The following is a 26,381-nucleotide window of genomic DNA, read 5'->3' as shown; positions in this document are numbered from 1 at the left end:
TCCTGCAAGCAGACTACCCCTCCCACCAAGTCCATGCTGCTGGCCAGGGTCTGTGACTTCAGGTCCATGGAATGCCTCACGGTGTCCGGTAACAACACAGTGGAACAATCCTGTATGGTATGTACTAATAAAAATCTACAGTTAAAAAAAAAAAGCTACACTATGGGGGACATTATTTTAGCTGGGAGCCTAAATGGGGGCATTATTTAACCTGGGGGCAGTATATAAAAATTAGCAAGGCCATGGGGGACATTATTTTAGCTGGGGGCCAAATGGTGGGCATTAATAAAGCTGGTGGCAGTATATAAAAATTAGCTACACTGTGGGAAACAATATTTTATATGGGGCACTACGGGGGACATCCAAAGCTGCACTGTCAGGACTGCTGTGCTAACATAAGTGCTCATGCACACTACCGTTGGATGTTTTGCAGTCTGCAAATTGTGGATCCGTAAAAAAAACGGATACCGGCTATGCGGCATCCACATTTTGCGGAACGGACATCTCCTTCTAGAACAGTGCTATCCTTGTCCGTAATGCGGACTATAATAGGACATGGAACCTTCAGAATCACAGGTGCATATCCATGAAGCAAACAATTACAAAAAACAAAATGGCTGCACACCATTATATACAAACAATAGAGCTATGAAATGGGGGTCATTCTAGATAAAAATGGTACATTACCAACTATAAATGAATAATGGAAGCTCTTAGCGCACATACGTGTCGGGCCCATCTACCAGGCGTCAAGGTGGCTTCCGCAGATGGGTCCCTATAACTAAATACTACACTGCCCTGAATATTGTAGGCTTAAGTAAGTCCAAAGGAAGGCAGTATATTTAGTGATAGGGACCCATCTGCAGAAGCCACCTTGACGCCTGGTAGGTGGGCCCGACACATATGTGCGCTAAGAGCTTCCATTATTCATTTATACTCATTTTTAGTCGGTATTGTACCACTTTTATCTAGAATGACCCCCATTTCTTAGCTCTATTGTTTGTATATATATATATATATATATATATATATATAAAACGGTGTGCAGCCATTTTGTTTTTTGTAATTATGTTTGCTTCATGGATATGCACCTGTGATTCTGAAGGGTCTAGTCTAAATTTTCTTTCAATATATTGTGGGTGGCACCCCTTTTAGACTGGACACGCCCATCTACCTGGGACTTCTGAGCAGAGTATGTTTGTAGCTGGTTCCTACACTGCCCTGAATATTGTAGGCTTAAGTAAGTCCAAAGTGAGGCAGTATCTTTAGTGATAGGGACCCATTTGCGGAAGCCACCTTGACGCTGGTAGGTGGGCCCGACAGGTATGTGCGCTAAGAGCTTCCATTATTCATTTATAGTTGGTATTGTACCACTTATCTAGAATGACCCCCATTTCTTAGCTCTATTGTTTGTAACGGTGTGCAGCCATTTTGTTTTTTGTATAATAGGACATGTTCTAATTTTTTGCAGAATGGCAATGCGGACATGGAGTCATTAAAGTTTTTTTTGCAGCCCCATTGCAGTGAATGGTTCCGCATACGGGCCACAAATAATGGAATGGACACGGAAAAAATAAAAATGTGTGTACGTGAGTTCTAATGGAGAGGACTCACTATGTGCATTCAAAGCAATTTCCGCTATATTTTTCAGTGAAGCTTTAAATGCTGACAGTGGAGGAAAGAAGGGCAATAAGAAAATAAGTAGCGATCTGGACTCCTTATCTGCAGTACTACTCATTTAATACTGCAGATAATAGTCCAGGATCATGGTGACTGATTGGTGCTATGCAACTAATTACATGGTAATGCTGCTCTCATCACACTGTTCCCATCTCTCTCTTTGAAGAAATCAGCTTTATAAAATGTACCCGACATGCCCGCCCATCCAGATTGACATGCCTTTAGCTTGGCCACGTCATCGCTGGCGGATTCAAAATCTCACACATGGCCAAGCTGAAGGCATGTCAATCGGAGCTGGATGGGCAGGCTTACAGCAGCAGCTCCGTGACTCAGCAATTGTATCAGCCGCCCCAGAGACTCCAGGTCACAGAGTTTGAGCATGTCAGGTACATTTTATAAAGCTGAATTCTTAAAAAAAGGCCTATGATTAGAAAAAAAACTATTAGAAATGGCAACTGCATGATGAGAGCAGCGTCACCATGTAATTATGGTAGTTACATAGTGCAGATCTGATGACAGGTTCCCTTTAAGAATCAAGGATTTTATGGCCCCTCAATGCAACATAATGTATCTAAAAAATAGTTTCTACCAATTTCTTCAGTTGAGACATGCTATAAAGAGGGAGCTAAAACATTAGAGGTGATTGTTTATGAGAAAGGACACCAATACATTTATTTCTAGACCTTATAACAGTTTTACGGCATACCTCTGCATGGAGTAGTGCAGTAGACTGTTATTCCATACAGCAGAAAAAAAATGCAATACTGAAGTATATCAACCTGATGAAGGCCAAAATGACAATGAATGGGGACTTATCAATACATCTGACATATGCATTGGGTGCTTTGCTGGCACATCTGCACTATAAAACACAGCGTGAAAACAGCCTTATATATGCAATGTCTCAAGATATTATTCATTCCAGTGCTTTACCTTTCACCTGAAAATGCAAGTTAAACTAAAGATATACCCTTACTTGCCTGCCCCCGGTGGTGCTTATTCAGTTCTTCATTTTGCACTCAGTGCCCCCGTTTGTCCGCGGTGCCCCCCCACAATATTTCCCGCCTTCTATGCTAATGAGCCATTCGGCTCAACTGGGCGGGCCTGCAAAAGTTCTCCCGGACGTGTCTTTCTTCTCCCTGGCACGGAGCACATCCAATCAGCGCGCTCCACTCTTAGCCAGGGAGAAGAAGCTCCAGTTCTCGCGAGATTCGCGAGAACTGGAGCGATTTCATCCATCCTGAGCCGCCGCCTCCGACGCTCGCTGTGGGAATCCAAGATGGCACCGGCTCAAGATGGATGAAATCGCTCCAGTTCTCGCGAGAACTGGAGCTTCTTCTCCCTGGCTAAGAGCGGAGCGCGCTGATTGGATGCGCTCCGTGCCAGGGAGCCTTTAAATGGGCTGTCTCCCCTCATCAAGTTATATTATGTGTATAACATTGCTATAAGTAACTTACTAATGTAGATGCATTACCAGTAATGACTCAGGTCCCCACTATCTTCCTTCTTCCTCTTTATAGACTGCTTGTCTCTAGGGGTTATGGCCACGGCTGCAATGCAGCAGCGTTGGACATGATTGCGCAGAGCAAGAAAAAAATGCCGGCCTGTTTGTCAGGAATTGATGGAGCAAAAGCGCACGGGACCGTGCACATGGGCATTAGCTCCTTTTCCCGGGTACCTCTCAATCGCCACTGTGATTCTCTCCTATAAGAAACAGATTGCAGCAGCCTCTTATCATTGATTATCACGATCTGTACAGGGTCTGCTCTGCTGAGACTGCTAGTGATTCTGATACACTAGTAGCTTCAGGAGCCTGGACGTACAGGCAAGGGGTGGGATTATATTACCCTAGCAACGATTGCCTGCTCTATCACTCACAGCAGAGGCACTGCCCACACCACAGCTCAGAAAGTGCCCCAGGAGCCATGAGGACTGAAATGAGGAGGTGAGACAACCCCTTTAAGTTCTGAATTTAGGGTCATAATCTTAACAATAAAGCATATTGCCTGTGCACTCTTCAATAAAATTTCTGTTTACGGTTTTTAGTAAAAAAAAAAAAAAAAAAAAACAAATTGCAGTATTTTATTTATTTTTTGTTCTACAGAGCCAGCAGGTGGCAGTGCTTTCCTCGTGGTAAAGTTCTGTCACAAAGGATGAAACAAAGGAATCTTAACTTTTTGTCCACAGACACCATCTTTTGAGAAGAGCTTAAAAAATAAAAATAAAAAATAAAAATAAAACATCAAAACCACAAGGTTTGTTCATGTAGGTATTTGAAAGTTTATTATATAAATGTCTGCATTGTCTTTAGAAGATTACAAAACTGATTAAGAGAAATGTACAAGCAATGATTTCCATTAAGAATCAATCATAGTGGATACATGTTAACGGTTAAATTTCTTTCAAGGAAGGTGGCGAGAGATACTTAGTTGTACTATGACACTGTATTCTAGTTTACTGCAATGGAAGCATCTTCCAAAAACTGAATGATGGCAAAAGGAAGAAAATTCTGAATTCTACTTCAAGTATCATGGTGGTAACTGACATGCCATGCGAAGTCTAATATAAAGAATGATTGTACATAACTGTAGAAAAATATTCTCTATGATTCGTATTAAAAAAAAAAAGGTTACACAGCCCCTCCCACCAGAGATAAGGTAACTGCAAAATAATTACATCCCTTTGTGTACAATGTCCCTTTACTCTGTGTTGGAGTTAGGTCATAATGCACATTATTTTCGTCAGAGAAAACTCATCCGTTATACAACACAGATCATGAATTATCGTCCCTCAAGACTTTGCTTTGCAGTAATTATAAGGAGAAACGAATGTAAATGCCAAAATGATAAAAAAAATAATATATATAAAAAAAAAATAATAATCACATATTGGTGTGGCAGTTAAAAAAAAAAAATTGTATATAGACATATACAGTATATCTTAAGTCCGAAATTTAAAGGCGGGGGAACGGGATGAGGAAAAAAAAATAAAATAAAAGTGGATCGGGCAACAGGAGGAACTCACAACTGCAATTGATCTGATCTAGTGTAAGTAGCCGAGCTTACATATGCTCTTGAAATAAGTTAGGTTAAATCTCAGTAAATCATCTTCTGACAGCTCGCCTGCCGTACGATCAGACCGCAGTTCAGTTATCACTCATTGTAAAGGCTTCATGAGATCAGCAACTTTCATTTAGGATTGTTTACGTGTTCTATTGCTTACATAGAGCACTATGCAGAGGTGCAGTAATAGAACATTTCCATCTCAGCAACTTTTATCAATGGGGAAGAACAGCTGAGGTCACCCTGCGCAGCGTTCCTATCGAGTTTATTTTAATAGCATCTTTGCGCAGGAATTCTCACATCACAGATGCTATAGACACCTTACAAGAAACCAACCAGCGCCTGTCAAATGGAGCTTTGATAGTTTCCCTGCTCACGGGGCCATGGCAGGGTTGACTTGCATGTCGTCTATGCAATTTGCATGGGAGCTAATGGCTGGACTACATTTTAGAATAAATGCAGGGCGCTTATAAGTGGATATGTTGAGTCAAAGCTATATGACATTTAAACCCAACGAGTACAAATATGGTACTATAAATCAAGGCAGTAACACATGAACCTAACAGGATAATGACAGACACAGGCTGTGCATGGTATATCACGTACTGGTACTGCTGCTGTAATCATTTGCGGTAATCCATGGCGTGCAGATCAGTCGATACCACTGACCGCCACTTCTCCAGAGGAACAGGCTCATGTTCTCTTGAGTGTTGTATCATGTTACATTCAGATGCAGTGACATCACTGCACTATTCCAAGCACCCCCCCCCCCCCGCCCCATATCCAGCGGACCAACGCATGTCTCAGAATGTACAGCATTACATTTTGAAACAAATACAAGGCATAAGAACAAATGAGTAGAAAAAAAAATATAACAGAGTTAAATTAGAGCACAATGAGAAAACAGGCATCAAATGAAACACAGAAAATGGCCATGAAATAAACGGAGACGTTTGCATGGCATGGAGTACAAGGATTTAAGGAACACAGCTTTGAAAATCACATAAGTGCATCTACAACCCGCTGAGATGGGCGACTAAAAACTCTCCCTATAAAAAAAAAAAATATTGGATGCCATTGTTTCAGTGTATTCTTCATGCCAGGGAGGAGGAAAGTCTTATTGCTCCGCTCTATCTGAGGACCGACCAGTCTTTCACTTGTATTATATTACAGACTGGTCGTTCGAGTCAGTAAGGTAGAAGGCTTGCTATCAACAATGTAAAAGAGAGAAGAGACGAAAAGCAGCAGCATTGATGGTGAGCCGGCAGAGAGCAGGTGCCTGCCGGAGTGTCTTTTTGATATGTGCTATCTCTGTTGGCTTGGTTTTGTGCTGTGGATCTTCAGCTCCAGCACTCTGTAGACATACGAGTTCCCAATCACAGGGCGGTGGACGTGATCTTCTTTATACCTCTTCTTTGAGCGAGAGTAGAACGGCCAACAGGTTCCAGCACTGGAGACAATGGATTGAGGTTCAAAGCAGAGTACGTTGCGGCCATAGCTCCCTACAGTATAACAAAGAACAGATCAGTATAGATATAAGGTGAGGGGGAATCTTTAGACATTAGGTGCCCACGCATGTAGTGGAAAATATGACCAGAAAAGATGATCAGTAATAATAATTATTATGTACTGGCTAGAAAATGGGCAAAGATGGGACATATATTAATATATTCATTAACAGTTAGACATAAGCCAAATTGTCATGGCAGCACTTGGACAAGCTCTGTGGCCTCTTCACAGTATACCAAGTCACAGCTTTTCCTGGTACAGCAGCTCAGTTCCATTCACTTGAATAGGACTGCACTGCACAAAGGCCATGAGACAGACGGACCTGAGGTCAGAGGACTAGGTAGATGCCACAGTGCTCAGTGGAGTGTTGTGCCCCTTTAAATAGCTGATCGGCGGGGTTACCATATTGATGACCCATGCTGCGGAAAGGTCATCAATATTTAACTCATGGAAAACCCCTTTGAAGCCTTGTGAAACAACTGCTGAGCGTTGTGTGTTAACAGAATGTTTCCAGCAAGGTGTCTTCTTCACATTATTAATTTACTATGGCATTTAGCACAGGGACGTCACCAAAGATAAGACAGATGAGTAACAGGAAAGCAATACAATTTCTACAACAATCTGCCCTGCAGTGTATTTTGTTCTGTTTACAGCCCCATATTTGCTCGCTTATGTAGCACTGACATATTCCGCAGCGCTTTACTGACATTGTCACTGCTTGCTGTCCCCGATAGGGCTCACAATCTATGTTCCCTATAAGAATGTCTTTGGAGTGTAGGAGGAACCCGGAGGAAACCCACTGCGAGGCACCAGTCAGTGCTAGCCAGTGAGCCACCATGCTGCCCATATAAAATGATGTACAGTAAGTGGTGTTGAAGCTTCTGCCTATTCACATTTAAAGCAGTCTCTGCTAAAATGATAGAGTGCAACATTACAAGATTTAAGGAAGATTCAGCTGCTTCTCCTCACTCCATCTTACCCCCTCTCTATAGAGTGCTGGAGCAATGAATGAGGTGTACACCAGCAGATCTCCAGAAGAACATAAGGATCTACCTCTGTCACCCACAGGCTGTGGCTGGCTCTGATACAGAATAGTCTAAACACATTTAGGCTTTGGTGCACATTACGGATAACATATTGCCTTGTTGAATTACATAAGACTCAGACATCCTGAAATATATCCCAACCTGTGGCAAAAAAGAAATGACTTGCTAGCTGGTCGATATCTAGAAAGTGAACCTGGCACAAGCAACCATTTGTGCTAGTGTCACAGTTACAGTATGTTTAAAGGGGTTTTCCAGTACTTAAGACATTGATGGCCTATCCTTAGGATAGGTCATCAACATCAGATTGGTGGGTGTCAGGCACCCTGCCCCCTTATCAATCAGCTGCTCTGGGTGGCTACTGGAACCAGAAATCATACAGCGGACGGAGTTTCCACCACTGGTGTACTGCATTCACTTGAACGAGAGCTGAGCTGAAGTACTCCTGCATGGCTACCACACAGTGGAAGGAACTCTCTGCTTCCAGCTCTGATCATTGGACCCCCATTGACCTGATATTGATCTATCCTTAGGATAGGCCATCAATAGCCAAGTACTAGAAAACCCCTTTAAGATGTTGTCCACACTGGGTAATACTTTTTTTATGAGAAGAGTCTCCCAAAACTAAAGTGATCATGGGAAAGTTTTGCTGCCAGGACCCCTCCCCCTCATCCTCCAATTTCCTTGCAGTGCCCCCACAGGAGAGATAAAGCAATACACTGTTTTCATTAACATAAAAGGCTGTTGATACATGTTGGGTGCTCTAGAGTTGTGAATGGAAGCCCCTCACACTGCTCTTCAGGATCAGACATGCTGGGTGCTCTAGAGAGTCGCACTGGCTAATAGATTAGAGTCTTGAATGGAAGCCCCTCATGCTGCTCTTCAGGATCAGACAATCTAAATTATACTTAAGTCCATTCTCAATCATACAACAGAAAGCTATACACGGTCTCCATTACCTTTACTAGGTGAGGAGCATCCTGGCGGTTGAGCTGGAATTGAGGAAGCTGGTCACAGTGCACTATCCAGGGATGCTTTAGAACCTGGGCTGCTGTCAGTCTTTGCTGTGGATCCACATGAAGCATTTTTGACACCAAATCCTATAAAAAGCAAAAAACTATTATTAATTTCTTCACACTAACATCCAATCATAATCAAATATAAACAGGGGACAAAGTTAGGAAGTGGGCACTTGTGGCACCGACCTTACACTTCTGTGAGAGATGTAACATATGTTTACATGGTATCTCCGCTACCCCCGATCATGCTGAGGATTACTACGAGTTTTAGGGCCCTTACACACGACTGCATGCCCTCGGAGACATTCGGCCTGTCAGTGGACCATATGTCCCGGAGCAGCATTGATCGTGTGCAGGGGAGCGCACAGCATCATAGGTTACTGTGATACTGTGCACGTCGGGTCGCCTGCGGGACTATTGTCCCGCACTCATATGATCTTATGAGTGCAGGACAATAGCACCGTGGCCCAACGTGCACAGTAACCTATGATGCTGTGCGCTCCCCTGCACACGATCAATATCGCTCCGGGACATATGGCCCACTCATGGACCGTATGTTTTGGAGGGCATACGGTTGTGTGCAAGGCTCCCTTAAACTTAATCCCACCATTATGCTTTAGAAGGTAATGGCTGGTACAGGCACACTTAGGCACCCTACGTTTAATAGCCAATGCAGGTCAATAGATAAATAGTGGTAACAATCTCTACACCGGTAGGCAGTGGACTATAAAGGAAACAAACCTTGAGAGACTCTCCAGTAGTGGAGCAATTGCCCACTTTTACACAATTAGTTATAATCCCAGCGTGTGACTGCTGGATATTTACCTCACTGCCTGTCCCTAAAAAAACAGAACCACCTTCATCATTCTTTTTTAACAAAAAGCTAGGGTAGAGTAATTGTTTTAATAGGGTCATTTTAGATGTGTCCATAAAAGGTCAAGTCTTACCAAGGTGAATAAAGGGTTCAAAATATAGCTTTCATGGCCACAGACTATGATATTAGGTCTCTTCTTTCTGTCCTCTCACAACCTTTAAAACTACATACTATTATATAACGGTATACCATTGACAGCGTTATCAGAGATGTGAAAAGGGAGAAGGTTAGAGACTCCATGTACATCTATAGGTTTCAGATCCTAGTGCCATCCTTGCAGAGCTGTAAACTAGCTATGGACCACTGCAGATTAGGTGCAGACTTCAGACTAGTCCAGCAGTCTACAGCTTGTAGGGAAACCATGAGGAGATCAAATCCCCTGATCTATTCTTACATCTGACCAGAAAAATATTAGGAGCATTGGGATTACACTAATTATTCCAAGTTTTTAAAGGGCACCTGTCAGCAGATTTTTACCCATGAAACTGACTGACCTGTTACATGTGCACTTGGCAGCTGAAGTCCCATATTCATATGTGCCCACATTGCTGAGAATATGAAGTTTTACTATATGCAAATGAGCCTCTAGGAGAAACGGGGGTGTTGCTATTACACCTAGAGGCTCTGCTCTCTCTGCAACTGCTGAGCCCAATACCCTTTGATAGACAGGGCTAGGAGTGATGACGTTTACACTGCCTGACCCTGCCAATAAAAGTGGAGAGGGCTGAGCAGTTGCAGAGAGGGCAGCACCCCTAGGTGTAATGGTACCGCCCCAGTGGCTCCTAAAGCTCATTTGCATATATGTCAACTATTTTTCTCATTAACGCGAGCACATATGAACACGGGACCAACATAAATGCCTTCAACTGCCAAGCGCACATGCAACAGGTCAGCCAGTTTCATAGAAACAAATCTGCTGACAGATGCCCTTTAATATGTTGCAAAAGCGGAAAATTGGAGTCCATTCCCTGTAATCGTACCACTGGTTTTCGACATTTAGCACTTTTTTATTGCAGCATGGCAATGGAGAAGCCTGGGTGGGGGGACCCAGCAGGTGTCTTTTTGAACAAATACCAAAGATTTTAATTTTTTTTTATCAAAAAGAGAAAAAAAAAAACCTAGACAAAAATGTATAATAGTTACTAAGCAGTATATATTGATTTATAAAGAGGGAAGAACAGCCAACAGACCTTAGCAATATCGGAAACTGAATTCCAATAACCGCCACTTAGAGAGAACTTTCCGCTACCTATTCTTGCTAATATTTCTTCCGGAGTATCGTCAGGTCCATTTGCAAATGGTGTGTATCTGTAAATTAATGCATAGAGTACACTTAAGTGTGGAAAAGATAAGATGGGCTATAAGAAATAAAATATTTTGGGATATAAATAAAATCAGAAGACATAAGCATTTATGTCAGCTACTTCTCCATGCTGGGGATGAGAGACCTATTATATATATATATATATATATATATATATATATACACACGCATATATACAAACACTCACCCAGTTAGCATAGTATACAGCAGAACGCCCAGGCTCCAAATATCACATGCAGCATCATAACCCTGACGCTTTAAAACCTGAAAATCCAAGAGGAACATAATTACCTATGTACAGATACAATCAGCAGTGATTTAGTAATTTCATATACTGTTTGTGTGATAATATCATTAGGAATAGAAAAACAACAAGGCCCAAAATAAAGCAGTTCAATTCCTCCCTTGATGATGATTTGCACATTTCTACTGTATATGGTAACTGCTGTACTTTTTGGCATCATCTTCTATACGGCTCCTTCAGGGCATGTTTGACCAGCTGCTCCTCTAGTAGTGACTTCTGCTTTTTATAGCAGGGTGCTGGGGGAGCTCAATCCAGACAATAAAAAAATAACAGCTGTATAAAATTTGACTCCATATGGATCGCCATGCCTTTCGCCCCTTGCAAATGTACTACATGGTAAATCAAGCATTAAAGATGTTTCTATGTGCATGTGAAAAGCTGGCTGGAATTTAAGTGGGTAAACCAACCTGAAACCTGACATCAGGGAGAGTAGGGACACTGATACACACTAGATAGTTGGCTGAGCCCACCAAAGTCAGAGTTTGGCTGCCGTCCATCTTAACATACATCCCATGATTCAGCCTCTGAGCAGAGATTGCGGGGTGCAGATCAATGGCACAAAATACAGTAGGACTAGAGGAAAACTGCAGACGATGTGAATGTTTATAAGATAATTATAGTAGCACTGACAAAATCTATATTACAAAGTTTAAGGATTGTATATGATGAGCTGGTCAAATGACCATGGAGAAAAGAATAAAGATTTCATGAAAATGAGTAAGAACTAAACGGTCACCTCAGGAGCAACAAAGTTAGCAGTGTAACAAGGAGTCATTAGTAAACCATTTTCTGCCCTGAGTTGCTTCGCAAACCCAAAGTCACAGATTCGAATAGACTCTGGATTTCCAGACTCGTCCACGTAAAGAATATTGCTGGGTTTTAGATCCCTGTGGACCACCTGCAAGAACAAAGTGGCATCGTAAGAACTTCCGTTCACCAAGCTTATAAGTTATAAGACTGTAATGAAAAGCAATGCAATATGACACAATGAAACATATATGCTAATGGGGTATATGCCTCTTAAAGGGCATCTGTCAACTGATTTGTACCTATGAAACTGTCTGATCTGTTGCATGTTGCACTTGGCAGCTGAAGGCATCTACATTGGTCCCATGTTCATATGTGCCCGCATTGCTGAGAAAAATTATGTTTTAATATATGCAAATGAGCCTCTAGGAGCAATGGGGGCGTTGCCGTTACACCTAGAGGTTCAGCTCTCTCTCTCTCTGCAACTACCGCACCCTCTCCACTTTGATTGACAGGGCCAGGCATGATGACGTTTGCACTGCCTGGACCTGTTAATCAATGTGCAGAGGGTGTGGCAGTTGCAGAGAGAGCAGATCCTCTAGGTGTAACGGCAACGCCCCTGTGCTCATTTGCATATATTAAAACTTCATTTTTCTCAGCAATGCGGGCACATATGAACATGGGGCCAACACAGATGCCTTCAGCTGCCAAGTGCACGTGCAACAGGTCAGCCAGTGTCATAGGTAGAAAATTTGCTGACAGATGCCCTTTAAAAAATTTGGTGCATCTTGGGCTACTCAAATTTCTCCCGCAGACAAACTAGCAGAGCAAGCAGCATGTTTTAGCACTACATAGTAAAAGTTCAAACTCTACCATGTCATATTGGGCGACTGTAAAAATGCCAAGCTTATTGGAACTAAGTAGCAATAAACATGTTACAGGAGCAGGTAAGCCTGATCAATGGACGCAATGTCTGACAATCTTCTCTTCAGAATCATGCCAGTTATCGCTCAATCCTTACCCACTGTGAATGGAGGTATTCTACGGTTTTGGTTATAGTGTGCAGTACGGCACTTGCTTCCCTTTCTGAAAAGAACTTCTGGCGAAGGATTTTGTCTAAAAGTTCTCCTCCTTTCATCAGTTCTGTTACTAAGTATACATACTTTCCATCATCATACACCTGCAACACACAAGACAAAAGTATAAATGAAACCAATTTTACATTTTCACATTGCAAACTGCAAAGGTAGCATAGTGGGGGGAGGCAGTCTATCAGAGAGAGATGTTGAGAACTGAAGCTGCTCACAAAAATTAGGCCTCATGCAGACGACTGTAGGCGGCCTGTGCCCGTATTGTGGCCCGCAAACAGCTTGAATGGGTCCGCAATCTGGGAGATCCGGTGCGGAGGCACGGATCGGAAGCCCACGGAAGCAGTGCAGAGTTTTCTGCCTCCGCATGCACTACCTTTTTGCGGTGCAGACCATCTGAAGCGGACTGCGAGCACGCAGTCGGTGCCTGTGCATTGTGGACCGCAATCTGCGGTCCGCAGCACGGGCAAGGCCCATAAATCCTGCCCACAACTGAACATGTAATGCCCTGAAGCAACTAGACTAGCTATGCCCTATTAAATGGCTAATGCCATTTTGGCCATCATGGCTGAGATCGGAATACCCGTAGGCTGCCAGAGATGGATGCGGCAATGAAACGAGAGTTTTAAAACCGTGTAGCATGGCCGCTTGGCTTTTTCCATAATCCTGGATGGGTAATCCGATCAGGTCTGATGTTCCTGCAAACGTGTAAGGGTACTTTCACACTAGCGTTAAAGTTTTCCGGTACTGAGTTTCATCATAGGGGCTCAATAACGGAAAAAAATGCATTTATTCAGTATGCATCACGATGTCTTCCGTTCCGTCCCTTTTATGGTATTTCGCCAGAGAAAATACCGAAGCATGCGGAACACTTGCCGGATCCGGCACAGACTTTTAAAAATGTGAAAAAATAAATACCGGATCCGTTTGTCCGGATGACACCGGAGAGACGGATCCGGTATTTAAATGCATTTGTCAGACGGATCCGGAAACAAATGATATCCGTTTGCACATGGATTTCTGGATCCGGCAGGCAGTTTCGGCAACGGAACTGCCTGCCGGAATCCAACAACGCTAGTGTGAAACTAGCTTAAAAAAAATTCAAGTGATGCAGCTTTATTACAAGAGTAAAAATATGATGTGCACATGCAGGAAAATACCTTACGCGTTTCGAACTTCTAAGAGTCCTTAGTCATAGCTTCTCTCTCTGGTGTGGTCAAGATTAAAAGTAACTACTAAATACAAGCCTCTTCCCCCATAGTGTATGAAATACGCAAGCGATTTTCCTGTATGTGCACTTCATTGCGATTATTTATTTTTTTACACGTTTGCTGGAATATCTACTGGCCCTTCCATACAGGTTTCACCCAGGAGTCGGCCTGGTGCCTCTTCCGTGCAACGTCTTTATTCAGTCCGGGACCTGTACAACAGATGGTGAACGGTGTCTTCTCTAATATTCCGATATCAACCATGAGCAGCTGGGATGGCAATAATCCTTTAAATAAACATTTAGATGTGGACATTTATTTGGTGGGAAAATCTCCCCATGGAGACTCATTAGCAGCTCCCCACTTTCTTCAGTTTGTTGCCCTATCACCCAATGACTCAATCATTATTGATATGGAAGAAAGATCTTGACAAGATCACACGGCTTTACATATGGTTTACAGCGCTTACATGGCAGCCTATAATGTAGTTGTCACCCTTCTAATGGGTATACTGTAATGGACATAGAAAGATATGATAAGATCAGTGTCACACAAACATTTCCCCCTGAATTACAAAATGTAATATAATACTTGGTTCCGCAAATCTCTATTTTGTGTACTAATAATTGGTTTAAATAAATAATCATATAAATTGCATAATAAAACATATAGGAAGAGCACACGTTTGTATAAGGGCAATCCCACTGCAATTCACTTACATCTTTCAATGTAATAATGTTTGGATGCTGTCCATAACGGAGCAAAATCTCAATTTCTTCTGTTGGATCTCGCTTACTCTTATCAATAATCTTTTAGAGGGAATAAAAATTAAACGTCAGAAAGTGTCGTTTCTAATAAAGTACATGCACAAGAAATCTCACAGCAATCTGTAGCACATCTGCTGGCAGCAAGCAAAAGCCACAAAGGAATACAAACTAGAAATGAATGCTAAAAGTAAGGAAGATAGCTGCTAGCATGGTTTGTCAGTCTGCAGCACTTTCGGCATGATCCAGACAAACAATCTTTCCGAAATCCTGCAGAGAACAAAAGGGGTTGAAGGGGATGTGTCGCTTGAGCAAATGGCATTTATTATGTAGAGAAAGTTAATACAAGGCACTCACTAATGTGTTGTGATTATCCATATTGCCTCCTTTGCTGGCTTGATTCGTTTTTCTATCGCATTATAGAGTGATTGGATCCAGGTTATGACCACCACTGCAGAGCAGATACGAGGTGGCCGGGATGGGAGCTGCTGTGCATGCATGTCTACATTAGTAAGTGTCCAGCAAAACAGGTCACTTTTTGTGTTTAATAAAGTGAACTTTATATAAATTGGGTGAGTGCCGTGGACCATATCTGTTTTGCTGGATTTTTATGTTCATGTATGCTTTTTTGCCACTGAGCCAGCTCATTTTGTTGCCCCTCTGAACTGGACTTCAATGGTGTCAGTGTGCGGTGCCGACGACTCTCTCTCTTTGCATGGTGGTACATTAGTAACTGCCTTGTATTAACTTTGCTTACATGGGAAATACAATTTGCTTAAGTGAGACAACCAATTTAATCTTCTGTTGATCTGCCTCATCTTGGACCGGAAAAAGACTGAAGGGTTGGACTGAGCCAAGGGGAGGGGCTTAATCTTCATCCTACTGAAAAGACACAGAAGAGAGGCTCCTGCTCCAGCCACTTGTCTTAAGCCTCATGCACACGTCCGTGAAACACAGACCATGCGATACCGGCCTGGATTTCTTCTGAGTGCGGGAGCGCACGGCGTCATAGCAACCAATGACGCCGTGCACTCCCGCACTCAGAAGAAATCCAGGCCGGTATCGCATGGTCTGTGTTTCACGGACGTGTGCATGAGGCTTTACAGATTGTCACAGGATAGGGGGGCGGGGGGGGGGGGGGGGGGGGGGGCGGGGGGGCGAGGGACACTGCTGATCTCCCGGGACACAGAGAGAACATTTACTTTTAATAGTAAAATCATAGTTTTAAGCATTTGCAACTAGGCCTCTACTCCCTTGGGCAGCATCACAGTTCCTTTATGTGACGTAAGATGACAACAGCATTGTAAGTGGCTGGTGGAGATGACCCATAATTCTAACTGCATCATATTCTGCATGTTCTAGCAGGATGGTAAAGGGGTTAACAGAGCTGTGCTGGGACCCTGTGCGGCCGCCACTTCCAGGATCAGGTGCCGTACAGTGAGCAGGTAATCCCTGCCTGGGATTACAACATGTAGCCCAAGCAGAGCCTGAATCTCTCACCAAAGTGCTTGCGAGAGAATCAGATTCGCGCATGCGTTGCAGGTTTTACCACCAGGCTGGGATCACGTGCCCAATGTACACCATGTGATCCCAGATGTGGCAGCCGCACGGGATCGCACCATATCTTGGATAACACCTTTAAATTGTTACCAGTTAGGTCAGGGGTAGGCAACCTCCGGCACTCCAGCTGTTGTGAAACTACAACTCCCGGCATGCATACTTGCTCTGCTCTTCTAAGAACTATTATATAAATGAATGGCGCATGCTGGGAGTTGTAGTTTCACAACAGCTGGAGTGCCGCAGGTTGCTGACCTCTGAGATAGGTGGTAGGAACAGGTACAGGCTTTGCATTAGGCACAACAACTCACAGTTACACCCTCTTACACCATCAATTTCTCATAATACTAAATACAAGTCACTTGGATCTGTCCGATCACATGGGGAAAGGGGATTAGAATTGAAGCTTGCTGACAAAAAAGGCAAACACCTAGCAGAAACATAGCCACAAAAGCAAATTAGAAAAAGTCAATTGAAATGCATTGGCTGCAGTAGCTAACCATCTCTCATCCAACTTTTTTTTAATTTTTTTTTTTTTAAGAAAAACAGGAAAGGAGTCAAGGAAAAAAAAAAAAAGTACAAGTGGGCCCATACACCGCAGGTCACTGTAGGTGGCAATGATGCTACACCGTCCCAGGACAGGCCAGCATTTAGTCATAGATATAACGGGAAAGTGGCTTTATTTGGTAGTAATGGCTTATTCCTCTTTTACAGTCTAACGTGTTGATGTGTCAGCTGAGATTATTTGTGGAACAGGAACTGCTTAAAAGGAACAGGCTTATCAAATACAGAAAAAGCAAACTACACCCATATACCAGCTTCTGGAAATCTTAGTGTATGGAGACTAACATTACCTTTACTGCATACTCCATATTGGTGGTCTTATGAATGCACCTTTTGCAAATGGAATAGGAGCCAACCCCAATATCTTCCTTCAAGTCGTAACCGTCAGTAAACTGGATGCTATTTCTGTGAAGCTGAAATAAAAAAAATATCATATAAATAATCCTTATAAAACACAAATGCGACAAGCGCTCTACAGGGAAGATGACATCAACTGCTTGCCACATAGCAAATCACTGAACACAATATTAACTGCATGATGTTTTCCAGTTCTTTCTAGAGTCTGATTCTGGTAATTTATTGGCTTCTTGAAGGAAGGCGGAGGGGAGGGGGGTACTGTCTTGGCAGTACTGTGGGGGAACTGCTGGCTCCGTTTATGGAGGGCACTTTGCTGGCGCTATCGTTTAAGGGAGGGTAACTCTCCTGGCTCAGTCTTCAAAAAAGTATAGTACACAATGCAAGTGAGCTATGTTTTACAAGACGCATGCTGTGGAAAAATAGTGCTCGAAAATAGCATTTCAATTATAATTCAACAGCTCAGTCCTTGAGATCAGATTTTTTTTACATGTCATCTAGTTCTGAGTGGGATTTACAAGGCTGGGAGGTAAACTAGAGAATATACTTTATTCCCAATTTTTTCCGGTAAAAAAAAAAAATCTGACATCTGTTCGTTCCAGGAACATTCGCTTATGCTTCACATCAACAGACATATGCAGCTATAATTCCTGCTGACATAACACATTGCTTCTGCAGTGGTGACAATGCAGATGGATTCATATTTGGTGTATTACAACAGCAATAACTTCTGCAGGATCCTAAATGTTCAAGTATGCAGATATCAAACACATTTCTCCGGGTCCTTTCATGTCGATGGTGCTGCATGCTCAGTGACGATCTTTCATTTCCTACAGCTGGATGCATAGTACACATTTATGGTTACTGCCGGCTAATGGCAGAAATTTACCAGCATGCTCCCCGTTTCCTTCTAAGCAACAAGCAAGACGTTTCACTGGGAGTTAATCATTACCGATGGCTTCAGACCCAGATCTCTACATAAAACAATTATTTACACGATCCCTGTGCCAGAAATTGCTGCCCCATAAATCCGGACTGTAACTGCTTTTGTTTTATTATGCTTCCATTTTAACAAGGCCACAGAGGGGAATCTAATGAACGCTACAGGAATGAATGCCCTTCATCTTTGTATGTCTATTTTCACAGCATGTACACAACTTAAGAATATAGTTTCATCTTAACTACCAGAATGTATCTGGAGAGGTATAAGAAAGCAACGTATGAAGGGTCACGTCCCTTGGCACGTTTGTTTTAGTTCGGCTAGTTTCACACATGCGGCACAGCAATCCGGCAGGCTGTTCCGGACTCTCAAAAATTGCTGCACGCAATGTATTTTGTCCAGCCGAATCCCGGCATTTATGCCTGGAGCAGTCGGATTGCTGCCAGTTCCTATTATAGTCAATGGGGTGGTGGGCAAGTGGCACTATCCGGCTATGCTGGATCCAGAGAACTCCGGCAGGCGGTGGCTTTGCGTGTATTACCCATTAATTAACAATTCTGGGAAATTATATATATCTTAGAACTATGTGTGAGCCATTCCTTCAACTAGCTTAAGAATAAACTGACAACTGGCTGTGTCCCTACAGTCCGATATGGTCATCCTTGATTACATATTGTCAGACTGTGCAGGAACACACACTCAACGGGTAAAAAGACAGTTGTCATTTTATTCACACAGTTCTAGGAGGAATAACAAAGGAATGGCACAATGCTAAATATTAAGAAAGGATGCTAAACTGTGGGAGAATACACAAAATTTTTTCATCACTAATCTACAGGATAGGTAATAAAGAACAGATCCTAGTGGCAAGAACCCCTGTGATCCCGAGAGATCAGTGAGAATTAAACGGTAGTGTGCACGTTGGTCCACCACTTTATCCATTTCTATGGGGCTGTAGGAGCACTGTCTATGTTAGCCCCATAGAAGTGGATAGATGTGCACTACTGCTCCACTTAAAGAGTGGATTCGGGTACCCCCCGCTCTCAGTATCGCGGGGTCCCAGCGGTTAGACTCCCTGTGTTCCATTACTTATATCCTATGAATAGGTGGAAAAATATTTTTTGTGGTGTTACCCCTTTAGGGCACTTTTCACACAGCACTATGTGGTCTCCAACCAAGGAAATGCTGGACATTTGCTTTAATAAAGATGCCAGAAAAAAGTACACTGCATGGTATAGGTTTCTAGATGCCTCTGTGTGGAATCGAGCTGTAAAAAACAGTATGTCTGACTGATACCAGTCTGTGTTGTCCTCATGGGGGGCCTAAGGGTCCATATGAAGTATAACCAGGAGCTTTTCTGGTGCATATATCAGACATAAACTGCTAAGAAAAGTGTGAAAAGTCCCTAGGTCAGTATAACCCAAGAATTAGAGGTGGAAGTTCTCTCAACTTTTAAAATAAACCCAAGAACGTCTGAACACGGAAAACACAGCAGAACTGAGCTATATTTGGACAAGACATAGAAAAGAGGAAATGAATGCTTTTATGTGAAGCAACAATGGATTTCAGTTTCATCCCATATAAAGGGTTACACCAGTGGTTAGGATTTATCATCAGCCCAGGTTATAGGTAATAAGTTAGACTGGAGAGGGTCCAAATCCACTCACCCACCATGATGTGAGGGTCACTATGTAAGGAGAGTTTTGTCAATTCAACTTGTTAACAGGTGTAAAGAGGAACTGAAAAAAGTGAATGGTATCTAGTAAGTATGATAGGCAGTTAAAGGATGGCATCTCCTCCTGCGATAGTCACGGTACTCCTATGTACTCTCCAATACGTCCACTGCTGGCATAGAACTACATGTGATCAGCCTCTTCCGGCTGCTCAATGTTCCTACAGCCATCTCTACTTACATATACCAATTGCCACAAGCATGTAGTGAAACACCCTGGCTACTAAATTTCCTGTAGCAGGACAAGACCTAGCAGGATGACTTATCGGCTGGTAAAATCAACTGCAGTCATTAATATGGGGCAAAGTTATAACAATAAAAAAAAATTATGTAATTTTTCCATGCGCAAAAGTGAACAACATGTTACTAAGGGCTCATGCACACAAATGTGTGCCCCATGCCTCTGCTGTGGACCGCAAATTGCAGTCTGCAATGCACAGCACAGTCCTTGTGCACACCGTTTGCAAACGCGGACCTATTCACTTGAAAAGGTCCACGATCCGCAGGAGACTGTTTGCACCTCAAAATAATAGGACATGTTCAATTTTTTTTTTTTGCAGTGCGAAGACACGGACTGAAATCCGACCTGTGCCTCTGTTCCACATGTTGCGAATCCATTCAAGTCAATGGGTCCGCATCCATGATCGCGGCACACGCGTTCGTGTGCATGAGCCCTGAACATTCTTGGAAAACCAGGTAAGGATAATTACTAGTAATACATCACACCAAGAATATGCTGAGGTAGGACACAGCACGCCAATAAAGGACAGAAGTAAGGCTACTCTCACACCAGTGTTTTTGCTGGATCCGTCATGGATCAGCAAAAACGCTTCCGTTCTGATAAAATAACTGCCTGCATCCGTTATGAACGGTCCCCATTGACTTACATTGAGTGTCAGGATGGATCCGTCTTGCTCCGCACCATCGTGGACAGAAAAACGGATGGAATGCATTCTGCTGCACTCTGTTTCGTTCAGTTTTGTCCCCATTGACAATAAATGGGGACAAAACTAAAGCATTTCATCCCACTATTGAGATCCTATGACAGATCTCAATAGCGGAAAGGGAAAGCACAAGTGGGAAAGTAGAATAACATGCATGCTATGACCATCCACCTTTTACATAAACCCTTGGTTGCGTACAAGATTTAATCCTGGCTTAGGGGGCAAAAGGTTTTTAATGTAGAAAATACTTATAAATTTACAGCCCTTTATCTGTCAATAAGAAAAAAAATGGAAAACATTTAGATGGGGCATATATGGTTAAGAGCGGCAGCAATAACGTCTTGTAGAAAACCTTTCCGAGCAGAGTTGTTTCTGTAATCGACTTTTTGCGGGATGAGATTTATATGCACAAACACAACATCTACACTGAACTGTAAGTTCATGAAGTGCATATAAAACCAATTACAGAAGGAGTTCAGCTTCCTCTGGGCAGACAGTTCTTGAAAGCATGTGCTTACCGGAACAATGCCATGAACGCCAACTGTTTGTATAGCCTGGTTGTCTTCCTCAGTAGAAATAGCCACAAAGCTAAATCCACGGAAGAGCTGGTGTGCATTGGCACTTGCTGGAACACCAGGAGAGTCTGGAAACAAAAGCAGAAAGAAGAAAGCCAACAATGAGCAGCGTCAGACACATATTATGAGATACTTCAAATAGTTTAACAGCCAGAAAAGCCTAGTGTGCAAAAAAGAGTTGCTCCCTTTACATGGATTCCTACAGGTTAATGACTACATAATGAAAGATTATGTAAACTTACTAATGTACAGTTCATTGTCATCTTTTAAAATATCTGCTTGTAGTCAGTGAATAGATACAAAATGTACTCAGAAGCTGATACACCATCTTAACCTTTCTGTTACAGCAGAAGACATCTCCCTCTCCCACCCTGTACTCATATATAACAAATCACTCAGAACATACGTGTAAGAATACCGTATAACCGATAAGGGACGGAGTTAATGAAGGCTCCCTTCACACTGCTTTTCAGTGACCTGTTTGCCATCAAGCTGATCCATACTCTGTTCAGTATAAGCGTTTTTTTTTCTGTATGTAACAGAGCAGCAGACGGCACAATTACATACAAAAAATTAACTGAGCGGTATCAATTAAACGCATACTTGTAAAAGTTAAGTGATGTTTAGTAAAAGTATATGCTACATGCTTCTGTCAGGAAATCCTCCTGATGATCACCTCAGAGGCACACTGCAGAACGCGGAATCGCTGGATCCAGCATATGCCAGACACCAAATGTAGTCAATGGATCCCAATGGCTACAATGGGGTCTGTCGGGGTTCTGGTATGGATTCCAGCATTCTGCCAGACAAAATACTGCTGCATGCTACAGTATTTTGTCCTTTTAGTTTTTAGCTGGAACCTCCACAGTTGTGAACCTAGCCTAAGCTGAGCAACATGGATGATCCTCATATATCCCAAAGATGGAGAGCTGGTTGGGTCTGCTGTGGATCGCAAACCTTTAATCCAGGGATTCCAACTCGTATAACCATTAGGGCGCCCCTAAAAACCTTGGCAGCCCAGTCCAACTTCGAAGAAGCTTGGTGTATGAGGAACTAACATTTTTGCTACGCTGTATATTCAGGCCTCCATTTGTTACCTGCTCCACCAAGGAGCTGACTTTCACACATTCCCTACTGTCAGGGTATGTTCCCATGGGACAGAGACACCGTAGATTTTCTGCCACATAACGATAAAATTGCATTCACATGCTGCAGGAAAAATCCAAAGTGCAATTTTAACTGCAGTGTGGATTGAGGGAAAGTGCAATGACATAGATCTTGTAAGTCTAGGAGCGCACTTTTCCTTCGATACTATGTAAGGCCAAAGATTATCTCTATTAGTAGATCTTAAAGGGGTTCTACAGTTTGTTTTAACTGATGATCTATCCTCTGGATAGATCATCAGCATCTGATCAGCGGGGGTCCGACATCCGGGACCCCTGCCGATCAGCTGTTTGATAAGGCAGCAGCGCTCCAGCAGCGCCACGGCCTTCTCACTGTTTACTGCTGGCCCAAGTGAACGGAGCTTAGCCGCGCCCAGACTAGTCGTGACGTCACTGGGCCAGCGGTAAACAGTGAGAAGGCCGCAGCGCTGCTGGAGCGCCGCTGCCTTATTAAACAGCTAATCGGCGGGGGTCCCGGGTGTCGGGCCCCCGCCGATCAGATGCGGATGATCTATCCAGATAATAGATCATCAGTTAAAACAAACTGCAGAACCCCTTTAAGGGTGTATTAGACACCCCGATCAGGCAGACGATTGTCGGGAGGCCAGCATTCCTTCCCGGCAACCGTCTGCTCACTCGCGGAAGCGGCTGCTGCTGCTATCACATGCTGTGATCTCCTCTGCAGCATGGGGAGGAGCAATCGCTATGCCATTGCTTGATCCCATGCTGTCTAACGGTTTGCCGGCAGCAGCTCATAATTAGACAGCATGATCTGCCGCCGGCAAACGATTTTTAAGCATGCTTAAAAATCACAATTGCCTGATGAACGAGCGTTTTCTCATTCATCGGGCAATCTGTGTCAGTATTACACTGCAAGATGATCACTAACGAGCATTACTACATGGATTAGCGAACATCGGGCCCATGTAATACACACTTTAGGCTACTGCTTTCTGGTAGCAGTCACCACTAACTGATCAGATCTAGCTGCCAGTGGCTCAGGAAACACTGGGCAGGGAATGAACCCGATAGGAGATGCACTGAATAGATCTTCCTGAGGACCATCTGTACACCCCCCCTTCCAATGAATGCAGAACACATCATGTGGAGATGGGGGTAATCGGTGCATGCCTGCCCTACTGATTGATCTGTTTGCCACCACTTGGGAAAATGAGGGGGGAGGGGGATAGGGGTGTCCTTTTGAATAAAAGGCTGCGATTTAAAAGTGCTACTGCCTTTTAGTCCTCTAAAAAATGGCCACAAATTCACAGCACGCCAGCGGTGATGTTCATACAAAATATTTTATTAAACATATATGCAAAAAATGTAAAAAATGTGTAAAAAATGTATGAACATCACCGCTGGCGTGCTGTGCATTTATAGGAGTTTGTGCCTTTTAGTCCTGCGTCCCATTGATATACTGCTCTACCACATTGATGAGCTCTTACTGAAACAGGAAGTTTGCAGGGAAAGGTTCCTGAGGTACTGGTGTCGACCTTTCCTGGATGGTTACCCCAAAATATACCACCTGGTAGGCTGAGTTAATACGGGTCCCCATCGTCCATTAGGGCTGCATATGCACCACTGCAATTCAGCCTAGGGTTCCCCTTACAACCAAGACTCTGTAGACCCAACATATTCGTGTATATAGGACACTACCCATCAGTAATTCTGCCCCACAGTGGCTATATTGCATCTAGTATTGTGTATTTCGTGATGTAAAGTAATATGAGTTTTAGTTGGCTCCTCTCTGGCCTACGATAAGCCGCTTCTGCTGGCGAATACACTTGCGTGAGGAATGTTGCTCTGCAGTTTTTAGGTTATAAAATGCACTGGCTGAAAGGACTTGGCCAAAAAGCTGAAAAAAGCTAGCCTCTTATAGATGACCGTAGCATTTATTTAGTTTAAATTGGTCAGTAAATATCTGCCAATCCAAGCCACTTACCTTTGGGTGTCTTTGCAGTGAACTCTGGATCAAAATAAAATGTGTCTTCAGGACCCCCTGTGGCTGGCTTGAATGGAGGCTGGATTTCTCTTCTATACAATTTCTACAAAAAGAGGAAAAAACAGCTATTTGAGTATGCCAAAATACCAAGACCGAGAGTGGTGTATGCCAAACAGTAAACTTCTTACACTGTGTTAATGTTTCAATGTACTTACATTCCAATCAATTGTTGAAAAGAATGGATGCCTTTTAATTTCTTCAACACCGTCAGGTCCAGCCCCTGTACAATAATAAGTGGGAGGTGAAATTACTCGGTTGTGAGACCTCACCGTATAGATTCCATTCCATACATCACTATACTTCATTTGTGGTCATGCTAGTCCACTGTATGAAGCACAGGTAGGACTGATGGGAGTCAAAGTAGTCATCCAGTTGGGAGTTAAAAAAAGGATGTTGTTTTTTTGCTCTGCTCCATGAAGACATAACTAAAGGCCAGACGTTTAGGCAGATTATCGCTACGAATGCTTGTTAGTGATAATCTACCCATGTAAAGGGCCTGACGACTGGGCTCGTTCATTGGGTAATAGGATCGTATGTATGGTCACCTAAATCGTTGTTTGCCGGCAGCAGATGGCGATGTCTAAACAGCACTCTGCAGCTGGCAGACAATGATTCTGTATGGGGACGAGCGATGGAATTCGTGTTCACTCCTCCCCATACTGTGGAGGAGATCGCTGCACGTGAATGCAGTGGTCTCCTCCACTGACGAGCAGGCGATTGTCAGGAAAGAACGCTTCCTTCCCGACAACTGTCAGCCTGATCTGTCATTGCCTTTAGATATTGTACATTATCTTATTACGATGAGCAGCTTGCTGCACCAACTGTGTCTGGTCCATGCTGCCCTTCAGATACATAATCAGCAATGCAAGACCTTTAGTAAAACGATTATAGGTCACCGTCCAGCACTATAATAATTTCTGTAGGTAACTGGATCCCAGAGATCGTTATTAAAGAATATAGCTCACCTAATCTGTTGGTGGGGTTTCTCTTAAAAAGCATACGGAGGAGAGACTGAGCTTCTGGAGTAAGAAACTGAGGCATCCCAAGCTTGGCCCTAAATGGTCAAACGAAGCCCAGTTAAGATTTTTGACAGCAAAAGAAGAACGGTCAGGACGTTTCAAATCTCAATTGTGTTACATTGAAAATCACTACAGGACTAGAAATTCTGTCAGGCAAAGAGGAAACGAAAAATTCGACACCTCAGCGTGAAAACCCAACATCACACAAGAATAACAAAGACGCATTTGTGCCTTAACTATGTCACCTTCTGTGCGACTGAATACATTATTGTTCTTGAATTTAGCCATTTGAGGCTGGAGTGTTCATTACTGGGACTACAAACCAGAAAGATGTCTACTCCCATGATCACTACTCACATAGATCACGTTTCAGAAATATTTACAGTGTGAATAAAACTTTTAGGTGGATTTTTTGCTCGGATATTACCACGTATTTGCCGTGGATCACCACGTATTTGTTGTGGATTTCATTCTATGCATTGGACAGGGTGAAATCCTTGGTGGATATATCCGCAGCATAAATTGACATGCTGTGTATTTAAAATGTACACCGTCTGTCAATATCCGCTGCAGCCATCATCATCAGCATGTGGATGAGACTTCTTAAACTCTTATTCACTTTGCTAGTAAGGTAAAATGCTGCAGATCTGCTGTACGCAAAACCACTGCGAAAATAACTGTGGCATATACGTCCTGTGTGGATCTACTCTAATAAACTTTATTTGTAGATATAAAGATTCATTTTTGTTAGTATATGATGGAAATATATTAGTAGAAGTTGCTTTATATACTTTCATTGGAAGAAAGTTCACCAAACACTGGGAACATCATATTCCCCATTGCTGCCATCCCAGCCAACGGGATACCAGTGTACTGGTGCCTGTATTACAATGTGCTCTCTAAGGT

The 26,381-nt window shown here is 43.0% G+C and overlaps 1 protein-coding gene across 1 annotated transcript in view; it reads right to left on the bottom strand.

Moving 5' to 3' along the window:
* Positions 1-3,950: 3,950 nt before the first annotated feature.
* Positions 3,951-26,381, bottom strand: part of RPS6KA3 (ribosomal protein S6 kinase A3) — a 143,757-nt gene continuing 121,326 nt past the window's right edge. Inside the window, exons 11-22 of the mRNA XM_040423665.1 lie at positions 25,422-25,510; positions 24,612-24,676; positions 24,397-24,499; positions 21,232-21,356; positions 17,034-17,156; positions 14,578-14,667; positions 12,584-12,742; positions 11,552-11,713; positions 10,699-10,775; positions 10,378-10,495; positions 8,254-8,394; positions 3,951-6,244 (exon numbers count right to left, since the gene is read on the bottom strand). Coding sequence (XP_040279599.1) covers positions 6,119-6,244; positions 8,254-8,394; positions 10,378-10,495; positions 10,699-10,775; positions 11,552-11,713; positions 12,584-12,742; positions 14,578-14,667; positions 17,034-17,156; positions 21,232-21,356; positions 24,397-24,499; positions 24,612-24,676; positions 25,422-25,510 — 1,378 coding nt within the window. The 3' untranslated portion in view covers positions 3,951-6,118. The remainder of the gene's footprint in view (positions 6,245-8,253; positions 8,395-10,377; positions 10,496-10,698; positions 10,776-11,551; positions 11,714-12,583; positions 12,743-14,577; positions 14,668-17,033; positions 17,157-21,231; positions 21,357-24,396; positions 24,500-24,611; positions 24,677-25,421; positions 25,511-26,381) is intronic.

This window comes from Bufo bufo, chromosome 3, assembly GCF_905171765.1.
Source record: "Bufo bufo chromosome 3, aBufBuf1.1, whole genome shotgun sequence".
Lineage (NCBI taxonomy): Eukaryota > Metazoa > Chordata > Amphibia > Anura > Bufonidae > Bufo > Bufo bufo.
This window is presented reverse-complemented; position numbering and strand designations above follow the sequence as displayed.